The following is a 13,712-nucleotide window of genomic DNA, read 5'->3' as shown; positions in this document are numbered from 1 at the left end:
GATTGGCAGATGAAAAGATTCGGAAAACAACCAACCGTATAATTGTACAGACTATTTAATCCTGCATGAACGGGGTGACAGACCCCTTGCTGCTCCGCGTGCCGCATGTTCCACACCCCTTTTCCCTAGTCTTTTATCGGATCCTGCCGAGTTTATATAACATGTATGAATTATTGTTACGGCTATTATACCATTATATACTATAAGATATGTACTATGCACAGAATATATTGAGTATGCGGAGTAGTTATGTACCTACATACGTAATAATTGTCGAGCTATGGATATCCTATGAATAACATATTCCCTTCTCATGACGTGAGATCGCTCTGGAATCCTGCAGGTCTGAAGCCAGGGATGGTGATCATCAGCAATGCGCACGCGCAGAGGCAAAGGGCAATGTGATCGAATGTGATCGCCCCAGGCGGCAGAAGGCTGCAGCCACATCTCTGTTGGGGTCCCCGGAAAATAAAGTAGACACCGAAGGATTCTTTTCAAGAGAGGGATATTCTTTCTTTGAGATTTTTTGGATCATTTAAGATCCTTGAGAACTTTTTAAGACCCCTGCCCCCCTTATCTTTCTTCAGATATCACTCGAACTATTCAACTGAAAGGTCCGAGTCCAACAGCAGAGAAAAGAGAGAGAAAAGAATCCCCCCAACGGTGGGTATCACAGGAAACTGATTATTGCGAGACTCGGTATCACACCCGCAAACTATTTCCAGAAAATACCCAAAAAGAAAAAGGAGAAAAGGGGGAAAAGGGGACAATTGCTGTGCCTGCAGTTGTCCGACTCACGAACCATGAAGGTCAAAACCCTGTGAGACCTTTACATCTCTGATCTGCGGTTGACTGTAACAGTAACCCCTAGACGGAGCATAAAAGGATCGACTCGGTCATACAATGATTTGCCCCGGTGGGTCGGAGAATAAGGGAATTTATCTTTAAAAGGGTTCAAGGGTAGGAGGATTTAAAGGGCTGAAGTGTGTAAGCGGGAGATCATTGAACTGCCGGGAGATTTGTGGAGTCGAAATACTCAGATTCAAGGCTATTAATTCGCTAGAAAGTAGGCAATAGGAAAATAGAATAGAAATTAAATATAAAAGACACAAAGTCTAAGTCAAAAGAACTCCGATTGACCCTATAATTCCAAATAGAAAAAAAAGGTGAAGGTGGTGGTGACCTCCCCCGATTGCAACCCTAAGACAACCAAGAAACAATTATGAGGTTACTATCTTACTATCTTATATATTGAATCTAGATTATAATTAAATGTGTAAGATACGGAGTACATGTCCTCCCGTACTCGGAATGCACATAGTCTACGCCGAGGTCGACTATTGGCAATGGCTGCGGGCACCGACGTCGATCCGTCAATCTTCCACCTTGCTTAGTCCTGATTGGTATACACTGCCCGCCCCTCTCCGAACGGGAAAATGGAAAAAAAAGAAAGAAACAAGAAAAAAAATAAGGAAAAGAACTCTCCTTTCACTAGTGGAATCCAATCCCTTCCCTTTTTACCCGCTCTGAGGGGTGTCACTGACAGCGCTCTGGTTCATGCAAGCCACTCCCCAAAGTCCCAGATAGGAGAGGGGGAGGAGGGGGCGAAGAGAGGGGGGAACAGAGGTATTCTCTTTTTTCAGTATCTAATGTATCTAATACAGAATACTATCCAATTCAAAAAGAAAGGAGTCTTAAGGAGGGGCACCGTTAAACCCATTATTCTCCAATGATCTACCATGACGCAGATCAAGTCTATCAGTTACTAGCGCCTGCATTGACCACTACTCTTTCCTACACTTCTTCTGTGATAGTCAAGGATAGTCAAGCTCATTCTTGACTATCGAACGCCTTAAGAACATTCAAGTGGGGGTGTACTTTTTTATTTCCCTACTTTGGGCTACATCGCACCACTTTCGGTCATATAGTTCACCGTTTTCCTCCCCTTTAACAAAAATACCCTCGAGGAACGTGGGACGTGTGATCAAGAGGTAAGGCGTGGGGGGGGTGGCTTTGACATTTTACTGCACCTTGATCCTAGCTCAATGATCGACCGCCATCCTGCAATAAGTCGCCCTGGGAAGACATGCGTATGAGTAACCCTGTGCCCTGCTGTCATCTAGAATTCTCCCATCGATGCAGTCTACTTTCTGACTCCTCCAATAGTGGATCTCTCCACTATATTGATTATAAGCTTGGGTCCTCGGACGGCATTGGAAAGACCTTTGATGACCTCTTCTTTTCTATTCTACACCGCTGCGCTTTCTTTTTCTTCCTAGGCACTCCCAGATCTATTACTCAGACATGCTGCCCCAAAGTACCGCGAAATCCAGCGGTCCCTGCTTGTGAAATTGAACAAAAATCTACCTAGGAAGAAACCAAAAAAAGAGGGCGAAAAAAGAAAAAGCAAAAGCCAAAAGAAGCATTTGCCCCGTGGGCCCTTTCCCTTTCCTGCCCAACACCCGATGCAATCACTCGTGCTTCACCCCCCGAGCCTCACTATCTCCCAGTTCGGACAACCCCGATTCAACCAGGGCCCAGAGCGGCTGCCGTTGAATCGATCTTGGTCCCCCAATGCTCGAGGGTGTAGCCCCCGGGCTCCTATACCCCATCAATCTATGTCTGGGTCGCCTCCAGCAAAACCCTCGGAGCCATCCGCAGAGATCAAGCCTCGGGGATATCCTTCCTCTCCCGTAGTCACGGCTGAGCGGTCTGTTGTGCCTGCATTGGAGCTATCGCAAGTACCGGTTAATGAACCACTGCCACGGTTGGGATATAACGAACAGGGACCGGTATATGCTGGATCTCCACCACTACCAGGAGCGCCGCCATGTCCACTCCCAACACTGGATCCAACACACCCCACAGGTCGCTCACTGGCACAGAAATCAACCCGACGTACAAAAGCCCATGTGGCATCGGCTTGTGTCAATTGCAAGAAAAAGCACCTTGGATGTGACCCGGCCCGTCCATGTCGAAGATGTGTGCTTGGTGGAAAAGCGGTAAGTGTTTATAAATTCCCATGACCCGTGGAATCGCAACTAACGAGCAGGGAAAAAGTCAACCTGTGTGGATGTCACGCACAAAAAGCGAGGACGACCCCCGTTGAAAGCAGAGGATTCATCTCTCCGGTCCTATACCACACATTTGGATAACCCGACTATCCCAGCGGAGGCCCAACCAACCATGCCCCCGCGGCGGACCACTATGCATCGGGCCACCTCTTCACGAGAACTACGGCCCATGACGGATCTACAGGGATTGGGAGATGTAAGCTCAGGAGTACGGACACCACATCGGTGGTCCGCTTCGGTATTTCCTCTGACGCGGCCTATGGACCCCTCCCCTACGGTCCCGGGTGGTATGATTCGACGCCCATTCTCTTCATCTGGACCGCCATCGCATTCAGTACCAACACATCCACATGTACCTTCATCATACATGCCAATGGCAGGGTTCAATCCAGTCATAAAAGGTAACACGATGTCTGGTGGGATGGAGCGGCGATTCCCAACATACGGCATCCCATCATTACCACCACCAACATCACCTCCGCAACATCAGCCTCCACCAGTCGGTGTGCCCTTTCTACCATATACTGAAACGCCCGGCAATCCTATCCGCCCAACAGCAAATGATCCACGAGTATCGCTATCACCTCGGGACCCATATAACATCGAATCCCCAGTCCGACTCCCTCCAATCCACCAGGCCACAACCGGGCCACCACCCCCTCCCCACCATGTCCATCGCCTGAGCGACCCGTACCCAATGAATTGGACTCTCCCAGGCCGAGAAGAATCCCTTCACGACTCCCGCGCTCTACCTCTCCACAGATCTGCAGGTCCGGTCTTCAACTACTCCCTCCCCCACCAACGCTCCTCCTCCATAACAAGTGCAACCATGGACCCCATACCTCGCCACCTTGGGCCCGTGGAATTGCCATCCCCGATCCAGATGACATCCGGCCTCTCGCCTACCATGACGAGGGCTGGGCCACCCAGCACCGAAGCTGAAGGTCACGACAACAGACCCATCAAACGGCGCAAGATGGCTTTGGATGACATGGTCAACGGCTGATTCCGACACCACTGCTCTCAATCCTATCTGCAACTTGATACTGATACCGATCGGAGGCTGGAGTTCCTCCTTGTACTGTATAATCATACTCTTGAATCCCCTGTAGCAGGGTCTACGGGGACTAATCATTGCACTGTTTGCGGGTCTTTTCCGGTGCGAGCACCGAGCAAATGATTCGAAGCACAGTTTAGCTTTCATCATTTTGTTTCGTCGGCTTAATTCCATTTCAATGTCTCGTTGTTTTGTGTGTTGTTTTCAAACTGCAGGACATGAAAAAGCATATGTTCTCATTTCCCGGTGTTTTCCTTTTTTTCCCTTTTTTCCTATGTTATGCGCCAGGATATCCCATCCGCATTGTTTCCGGTTTTTTAATTGCATTTATCATATCCCATCTCACAACAGCGTTCTCGGAATTGCTGTCTCTACTCTGCTGGACAAAATAGAAGATGGGCTGGTTGAGGGTCTCTTTTGTCTGCCAACTCATTTGTCATATTTTTGTCTCTTTTGTCATATCTCGCATCTCATTTGTCTATTTTTCTATCTTCTGCGGCTGATTCCCCTTCCCGCGAGTACCCCCTACAGTTGATGCGCGATTTTTTGTCCCCAAGATATCATGGCATGGCGTTTCGCGGCGAACATGGGGGTGGTCTTGCTTTGGTTTTTGTCCTTTTTTTTTGGCTCTCTGGCGCATATGAAATGTCATTGTCAACTTGGTTTGGCTGTTTATCTTGATGCTGTGTCGGCTCGCTTGTACTTCGGAGTCGGTACGTGTGTGCGTATGTATATACACATGTAGGAACCAAATGACCATTCATCCATGTCAGTCTTGGAACCTTGGTGTAAGTAATTATTTTGTTGCTTCATAAAGCTAATTCCAGGTCAAATCACCACATAGCATGTGTAATTAGGCCGTATGATATAAGCGTATCAACCAAAAACTATGGATTAATATCACATTGGGCAGGTCCAGGCTTCGGGGCAGGGATGAATCCACCACTGACTCGGTTCTTTTTTTTACAGCGACAAAATGTGGCCTTTGTAAGCCCAATTAATACCATCACGATAAAAGAAAGAAGAAAAAAGAAAATATAAAAAAATGCACTAAGAGGGAATCGAACCCCCGGCACAACATAACTGAATAGTCACATGACTACTTGGAAGTGTTATATGTTACCACTACACCATTAGTGCTGCTTATGGAAATTCATCATTTAAACAATCTATACCCTATAGATTCCAATTTCCAAGCAAGTAACTATACATGCCTAGAGTGTGAGATATGATACTCTTTGAGAGTCTAAGCTGCCCTAAAAGTCCGGACTAGCGAATAGTAAAGGACAAACTGCAATGGGAAGCCCCAAGGTTGCGATTATTTATAGCGAAGTGTGATCGGAAACAATTATCTATTAGTGTGTTGTGGGTGACTATATATATCACTGACATTTACACTATTTTGCGAACTTTTTTGATAGAACAATATTTTAAGAGATTAAATATGGACAAAGACAAACCTCAAATACACGATAAAGGAACAAGTAATACCTAGAAAATTAGGATAACCTCCCAGAAGTATCATCGCCTGGGACGTACACGGGAAGTTTACTAGGCAAACTTGCTTGGTGAGACAGACTTTCCCCAGAGATAAAAACCTCTCCTTTTTCTTCTATCTTTTCCATTCCGTCCTCCATTCTTATTTATATAATTAAGCCCATGATAGCAATGTCACAGACGTCCCTTCCATCACTTCTTGGCACCATCAAGTCATACTAACCGTCATCTCCCCAAATGCTTCATGATGGTCCCGAAGGGTCCCCTATATAAGTCTTAAGAATGGATGACGACGCCATCCTAGAATTGAGCTGTGAGTACTCATTAGTGTGCTTATGCCAGTTACCCCGATACTAAGTTGCTGGTTCTATAGTGGCGGAGGGTGAAGTTCTACGATCACAATAATCCGGATTCTGCAATCCCGCCCCGTGGCTTAAACGATTTATCTTCAGATGGAGGCATAAATCAATAACACGAAGTACATATCTCAATGGACGCCGCACGTACGAAATTTCTCCAAGCCGGGTATCTGGCCTTCGGGATGATCAAAAGCATGTCACCGAAATTCAGGCTTTCAATCCAGGGCGGACACTGCGACGGGTTTGCTCGTCGGTATAGAACTCTATAGCACCTAAACTTGACGCTCGCATGCACGTTTGTCACCAAACGGTGCAACAAATGGTCAACCTTTCCTGACGATCTTTGAACTCCAAGGTCAAACCATGTCTGGGAATTTTCGAATGTCCCCTGATTCTCGGGGTAGCTGCTGAAGCCCTGGTCATGACTCCAGATAGAAATTCTAATTTCCTTGACAGATCCATTGATGGGGTGAGACACCAAGTATGGAGTATTTCGCTGACAGTCTTCCTCAAAAAGTGAAATCTGATCTTTCCGAGAGTCTCGCGTGACTATCCAATATTTGGCATAGTCCAGTATGCTGCGTATGATGTGACGAGGAAGGCCTTCATTTCCACAGCCTCGGAGAATGAAGTAAACTTCAAAAATATCTCTTTCTTCGAGCCGAAGAGCTTGACTCCGTTGATCTGGATTTGATGAATCCCCGAAGGAAGCGCCATTATTTTCAAGGAGTTGCATAGCTTCAGATTGTTGACACTCAAGTGCAAGGTCTAGGGGGGTCCGTTGTTCATCATCAACCACATCCAGCGAGGCCCCATGAGCAATCAGTAGCTTGATGATGTCTTGATTACCTTCCACAACTGCATCGTGAAGTGGTGTGCATCCATCCTTGGCCTGAAGATTCTTTAGTGCCCCTGCCTCTAACAAGAGGGTAGCGACCGATTCAGTGTGCCTAGAAGCCAAGTGTAGGGCAGAGCGACCATCGTTGCACGTAGCGGTAATAGAAGCATTCGCAGTCAGAAGAGTCTCCACAATTGCCGCTGCATTCGGGGCTGTCACAGAGCAGGCCTGTAGAAGGGCTGTCTGGTTCTCGTGCCCAACTGCATTCACATCTGCTCCATGTGCCAAAAGTAAGAGAATCAAAGGAGCATTTCTCCACCGTACAGCCCACTGAAGCGGTGTAATTGGATGGCCCTGATTGATAGTAGCTGCAGCACCTTTATATAGCATTTCCGAGGCTAATACCAGACAATATGGGTCCCATGGGGGACAGACTTCGAGCAAATGCGTAAACATCTTGCCACTGCCGTATGAAGGATCCGCTCCTGCCTCCAATAGAATATGACTGCTTGTATAGGGCACAGGGTGTAGCAGCCTCCAGCGAAAGTTTCCCACGCTGGCCCTCAAAGGTGTATCATCCCAACAATCCGTTGCGTCCACATCGGCTCCACGGGCTAGAAGAAGCTTCATGGTTGTATACGAGCAGCCTTGCACTGCGGCATATAGAGGCGTTTGTTGGTGAAAAGAACGGTGGTTCACATCGAACCCAGATTCGAGATATTGCTCAACTACCTCATGCATGTCGAAGAAGGCTGCCACGTGGATGCCGGGAAGGCACTCTAAGCCAACCATATATTTTTGCCACCTATTAAGGCTGAGCCGGAAAGTTTGTGGTCTTTCAAATGGCTTCAGCCAATCTTTGAAAAATCGATCTGATGGTGGAAGAAGCTCCCCGATGGCGGAAATTCCCAGCAGATCTTTCATGGACCTCTCTGCACACATGAACCCATAATTTCGACCTATTATTTGAAGCCATCGGATTGTCCATTTTGATGAGGTGCAGAATGTTTCCAGTGCTTCATAAACCTCTGAGTCAAAAGAGGATTGAATAACGTGGCCCCACCAATGTCGAGCTGCGTATTTCAGAAGCGGGTAGCGAGGAAGATAGGCGTTGAATCTCCTGGCCATTTCCCCCAAGCTGATATCGTCTGCCTCGCTATCCTCGACATCGAATGGAGGACCATCGATACCATCATAGCAGAGATATGTCAAACAAACCTTCCCTAACACGCTATGCGCATCCTCTGGCATGAAGCTAAAGATGACCGCGTTCCCATTCCGAGTTTGATCGCCCAAGAAATATTCCTTGAGGGAATAATGAACGAGTGTTACTATGCTCTCTCCGTCATTTGATTGGTGGATTGTGACCAAAGATCCACAGTGCTGAACAATTGTCTTCTGAACTCGCTCTTCTGAGATGGATGCCTTCCTAAGCCGCTGCTCCCCAGGCGTAATCATCATTGCAGCACCAACCTCTTGAAGGCTGAGAGGCCTGCTGGAAAACAGTATCCACTGCAGTATTTTCCTCGACAGAGCTCTGTTCTGGGGCGAATGGGACAGGTTTTCCAGGATACGACCGTAGAGATCGTCAAGGTCCTTTGGAAGATGCGCCATAGTATCGAGATATTCCAGCTCATCGAACCGAGGCTTTTCAAGTTCGTTGATCATAAGTGCAACCCACAGAAACATCCCCTTTGCATTGGACTGTAGCGTTGAGACAATCTTGGCCGCGATATCGTCGTCTTCAACGCCCAGCTCGGCCACTTCATTCTCGATGTAGTGGTTAATATCTGATAAAGTATCGCTCTCTGAGATCTTCAACAGGGTAAGATTATCAGGAGCCGCTTTTTGGAGTTTGAAGAAGCTGTCTTCTAGCGGCCTGCTGAATACCAAAATCCTTGCTAGCTCCGAGATGCTAGAAAGCTTACGATAAAACTCAGATTGCTCCCTAGTCTCACATTCATCAAATGCATCTATCACCAACACAGGATCAGCAGCCCCTTTCAAGAGCGTCTTTAAAACTCCCTCCAGGGCCGTTTGGCTCGCAATTTGGTGTTTGAATGTCACTTGATTCACTTCAGGTAAGCGAGAATGATCTTGGAAGAGAAGCTGCCAGCACCAGTTTCTGAGAATACTGATGACACTCCGCTTCTTTGAATCCTGTGCATCGCAATAGAAGAACGCCGTTTGCCGATTACCTCGGAGAGTTTGAATTGCTTTGGTTGCCAAACGTGTCTTCCCTGAGCCCGCAGGCCCGGTGATCCAAAGGAGTGGGTACCGCTGGTTGATCTTCGGGGCTACCATCCAGTCTTGAAACTGGTCTTTGTTTATCATCCACTGGCAGGATCCCGGAGCAAGACTCGAGAGATATCGATCATAAACATCATCAAATGCAAGCGGCCTCAACCAATTTGTCACCTCAGTGAACATTCGTGCGGTCTGAGTCGGATCTGGGGGCTTCGAAAAGTTGGTAAAGCCCTGGTGTAAATCATCCAAGCTGTTAGCCAGGCCTTTGAGGAGAGCCTTCTGACTTTGACCGTCTCGCTGAATGTCGCGAGAAATTTCGTAACTTTGGATTCCTAGGCGGATGATAATAGATTTGAGAGGAACGTCGATCTGTCTTCGAAGCTCGTCCACCTCTTTATGAATAAAAAGACCATATTGAACTTTCCGGGGAACTTTCACCAGCTCTGCCCACCAATCTTTCTTGGGACTATTCCCTAGGTGCTTCTCGAAGTTGTGATGAAGTCGTTCTTGGAACCGGTCAATTGAATCCCGAAGCGCCGTGATGTGAGATATTTCATCGCTGTCGGTTTTTACGCCTATGAGGACTTGAAGAACATTCGCAAGCTCTTTCAAGTATGAGGCGTCTTGTTGATACTGTGATTTGGCACCATCGATATCGTTGAGGGCCTGGGCCACCTGAAGCAAGAGCTTGGTAGCGGCGGCGATATCGCCCGCTGACCAACCGAAAGACATTTAACCCGGCGTATTAGGTTAATCGTGGATCAAGGACCGAAAGAAAGATATCCAGCACTTTTTTTCACGAGAATATCCGAGAGATGGTTTGAAGATACAGTGACCTGTAGATGGCGCAGCGGTCCTCTTAAACGGGGCTTGGGAATCTCACACCGGAGGTGACCCCACCTCTCTAAATGACCCGGGCAAACGCTTCACTATGCATTGTGACGCGAGATACATGCACCGGGCTCAGTCGCTCAGCCAATTAGCATTCGGACACAGCCTCAATATCAGGACCAATTGGATTTAAGCAGCCATCGCAAAGGCGAAGCAGTTATTGCGGATAAAGAAGACTTCAGGGTCATGAGCGTTTGGGAAATTGGCTCTATTTTCTTGCGGATATTGGTGGATTGTAAGGAGGCATGGTCTCAACAATTGTCAGTTGGAGCAGGGCCAGTAATATCAGTCTTGCTCCATTCTTCCAGCCTCATCTGCGAGGCGAACTTTTCAAAATTACTGCGCGATCCTCGGAAACAATTATCCAAGTGTCATTCAAGGTTACAGTGAGTTCAATAATACATATTGTTGATATTTTACTCGTGGCCTATAACCCAAGACATACAACAAGCAACCTCCAGGTATCCAATAAGGATCAAACACACGAGCAAAACAAGCAAACAAGTTTATCACATAGAGTGTTGCCAGCCAACCGACCCCCGAGGAATTGACTTTGAGTTTTTGAACTGGGGTTTTCACAGAGGTTCACCTGAATAAAATCCCTCTTTCCAAAATCGTCACTCTACATTGTAATCTCTCGATTACTGCAGAGAACTAAGCCTATTAGGCCAAGCTCTTGTTTGTGTTTTGCTAAGGCTCCTACTCTCCACTGCCATTCCTCTTCGTCACTGGCATCTGTTCACAGTTAGCACCATCTGTCCAAGCCGACGCAGATTTTTAAGGCTTTTATTGTGCGTAAATATAAGCGAGAGCCTATATAGTATAAAATGCCTACAGATTACCTTTGTTTTCAATCTATAGAGATTCCCAAGGCTTATTGTGGAAGTTTTGTGAGAGAACAAATTGAATCATAGTTGCGAGTGAAACTACAGATGACGAGAGTGAATTCAAATAAGTGGATCGATGAACGAGATAAATCTTCATTCCTTCAAAAACCCAACAAGGGAACGAACTTCGTTCTCTCCAACGATCCGTATATAAGCCATTGCGAAATACCTCCCGAATCGATCTTCAATTTCCTAGATCTCCGGCTTGCACTGGCCCGTCCGGTATCATATTCCGTGTTAGCCTTTTGTATATCGCCCAAGTCTAGATATACATCGCCCAGCTCGCAGCGAAGAGACTCCCATCGGCGAGAAAGGGACCCAATTGGATTTTGGTTGGTTTCATGTTCCTCGCACAGGTCCTTGTAGCGGCTGCTAGCGCGAATGTGATCTCCCATGCGCAAGCTATGACGTGCCAGATTCCACTTTACGCGGATTGCAAGGGCACGCGGGCTGCCTATCTCTTTCTGGATACGTTCTGCGTCGTAAAGATTCTGGGTAGCATCTTCGACGTTTCCCTGCATCAACATAGCTTCGACACCACTTACAAGTGCGGATGCAGTGCTAACTGATGAAATGCCGGATATTTTGGCATAAAGGTCGGTACAATGCTCGAAGATAGATACAGCATGATCAATGTTCTGCTTTCGCATCTGCAAGTGGCCCTTTAAGAATTGCATATCCACCAAGGGAGTCTTCTGGGGTTTAGACACTTGGGACTCGGCCGAATTTAGCCTATCGATCATGACTTCTGCCTCATCGAGCGACATGCTTTCCAGATAGAGTAGTGTCAGCCATGTCATGGTTGTACATGTTAAGGATGCTGACTCCCCAAGCCAGGTAGACTGCAGGCTGAGGGATTGCAGAAGCAGATTCCTAGCCTGTTTCTCCTCGTTGCTGTACATGGCAAGGAACGCAGCAAGAGATGTTTGGTAACCCTCTGAGATACCGCTGTACCTCTTTATGAGTTCCGGACTGTTGATAACGGATCTCCGGTGTTCAACAGACTGCAAAATTCTCTCGCGAAATATCGATCCAGGGTAAAAAGAAAGTTCCTCCCAGTCATGAGCTGTTAGGGGAGCAGCTATGATCGCTGTAGCCTGGAGCATCAATTGAAGATCAAGGTTGATCCTAGATGCTTCGTTTTGCAGAACGCGTTTCACCAGTCTATGCGATGATAGAACCATAACTCCGCTGTCACCAACTAGTTCTTCCCTGACCAGGGCAGACATGCTAAGTTGCATCACGGCGTGGAGGAAAAGCTCGGAGCTCCACTGTTTGTTGTGGACAAACAATTGATAAAACGAGGGAAGGGATTCGGCACGGGACTGAGCTACCAGAAAATGGTCTCGGAACATGAACTCCACAGGAGCGGCAATAAATGACAGTTGCAGTAGAAAATCAAGCAGACGAGAGTCTTCTCTTTTAACACCTTGGATGGCCAGGTCAAATACTGTGTCGATTGCTATGCCGTTATTCATTTGCTCTATGCTCTCAAGATCTTTCTTCTTCTTTCCCCACAATTCAAGAAGTTCCCTGATGGTGATTCCGCTCGATTCCATATAACCACGCATTTGAGATAAGGCGAGAGGTAGGTAACCTGATTCCCTAGCAAGGATCCTCGCAGCTTCCACTTCATCTAGACTCGACGAAAGAGAAGACCCAAGAAGGAATTGCACCGCATTCTTCTCTGAAAAAGGCGGTACTTGTATTTGAATTCCTCGGGAAGACCCTGGATGCCTTGTGGTTGTGACAATTACATCGCGTTGGCCACCATCCACGAGGATATTGAATGGATCAAAGTTCTGATTTGAAACCTCCCAGTCGTCAAAAACAAAAAGCCATGGCTGGATTCTGTTTTTGGCAACATCTTGGATGTATGCCAAGCTGTCTTGATAGTTGTTGAATGTCCATTGCCCTGTTGAAAGTTTATTCGCAAAGTTGAGGACGCTCTGTTTGAAGCTTGTTTCATTCACGGCAACGAACCAGATAATCACTGGATACGTTGGCCGTTCCCGATGACACAGTTCTCGTGCGATCTCTGTCTTTCCTATGCCCCCCATGCCAGTAAGGGAAAGCATGCATGGGTGTTGAGTGGAGTGGTTTATATAATGCGAGATTTGGCTGAAAATATCTTGACGGCCCACGAAGTGGATCGGCCGTTGGAATGGCACGAGAAATAAAGAAGCTTCTGTACGTGAGGCATTGAGCAGTCGCTTCGTATTATAAAAATCCAAGAAAAAACTGATATTCTGCTGGTATTGTTGGATGCGGGTCCAGTTCTTTTGAATTTTTCTCTCCCAAATCGGAATTTTGAAATATTTCCGGGCTCGTTTGAGCAGTGGAGTAGATGATGCTTTCAGGTAATCTTCGATGAGATTTTGGAGATTTTGGAGCTCTTTCTCAAACCCAGCGAGCACCGCATCCAGGCCATGAGCAGGTGAATCGAGGTGCAAAGACTTCAACTGTGTGATAACATTCGCTAGAAGATCGACCTGGGGTTTGAGCATGGCAGTGGCTTCTGTTGGTTGGCATTCCTGAATAAACCTGACACTTGCCGCACAGGTTTCGCAGATTGTTATCACAGAAGAAGTAGCACCGAGCACTGCAAGCACTTCTACGCCGGACATTTTTAGGAAGGTAGGTCTGTTCAATAGATGCTGTCGTGGCGTCGTCTTGGGAATCCCACGTGGGGTTTGCCTGGAGACCCTCGGCAATTCAACAGATGGCGACCGAGAGATGCTTGGGCTAGGAGATCGAGGAAGGGGCATAGAGTTCACGAATGTGAAAGAGTTGCGTTAAAATACAGTATTACACGTCAGCAAGTCTTTTTGAAAACAGGGGGTCTGTTCTTAGAAGACGACT

The 13,712-nt window shown here is 47.0% G+C and overlaps 3 protein-coding genes across 3 annotated transcripts; 1 reads left to right on the top strand and 2 right to left on the bottom strand.

Moving 5' to 3' along the window:
* Nucleotides 1-2,465: 2,465 nt before the first annotated feature.
* sclB (uncharacterized protein) lies at nt 2,466-4,080 on the top strand (the record flags this gene model as incomplete). Its single annotated transcript, XM_057285998.1, has 2 exons — nt 2,466-3,002; nt 3,061-4,080. The coding sequence occupies 2 exons, from the start codon at nt 2,466-2,468 to the stop codon at nt 4,078-4,080; spliced, it is 1,557 nt and encodes a 518-aa protein (XP_057129323.1).
* A 2,013-nt stretch (nt 4,081-6,093) lies between these two features.
* Nucleotides 6,094-9,804, bottom strand: N7471_013278 (uncharacterized protein; the record flags this gene model as incomplete). Its single annotated transcript, XM_057285997.1, has 1 exon — nt 6,094-9,804. One exon carries the CDS (start codon nt 9,802-9,804, stop codon nt 6,094-6,096), a length of 3,711 nt encoding a protein of 1,236 aa, XP_057129322.1.
* Nucleotides 9,805-10,951: 1,147 nt separating this feature from the next.
* On the bottom strand, nt 10,952-13,477 carry N7471_013277 (tetratricopeptide repeat protein; the record flags this gene model as incomplete). The annotated part of the gene is made up of 1 exon (XM_057285996.1): nt 10,952-13,477. One exon carries the CDS (start codon nt 13,475-13,477, stop codon nt 10,952-10,954), a length of 2,526 nt encoding a protein of 841 aa, XP_057129321.1.
* Between the last annotated feature and the right edge of the window lie 235 nt (nt 13,478-13,712).

Source organism: Penicillium samsonianum (genome assembly GCF_028829775.1).
Source record: "Penicillium samsonianum strain IBT 33392 chromosome Unknown utg000009l_segment0_segment0, whole genome shotgun sequence".
Taxonomy (NCBI): Eukaryota; Fungi; Ascomycota; class Eurotiomycetes; order Eurotiales; family Aspergillaceae; genus Penicillium; species Penicillium samsonianum.
The sequence above is the reverse complement of the archived record's forward strand: the minus strand, read 5'-3'. Positions and strand labels throughout refer to the sequence as shown.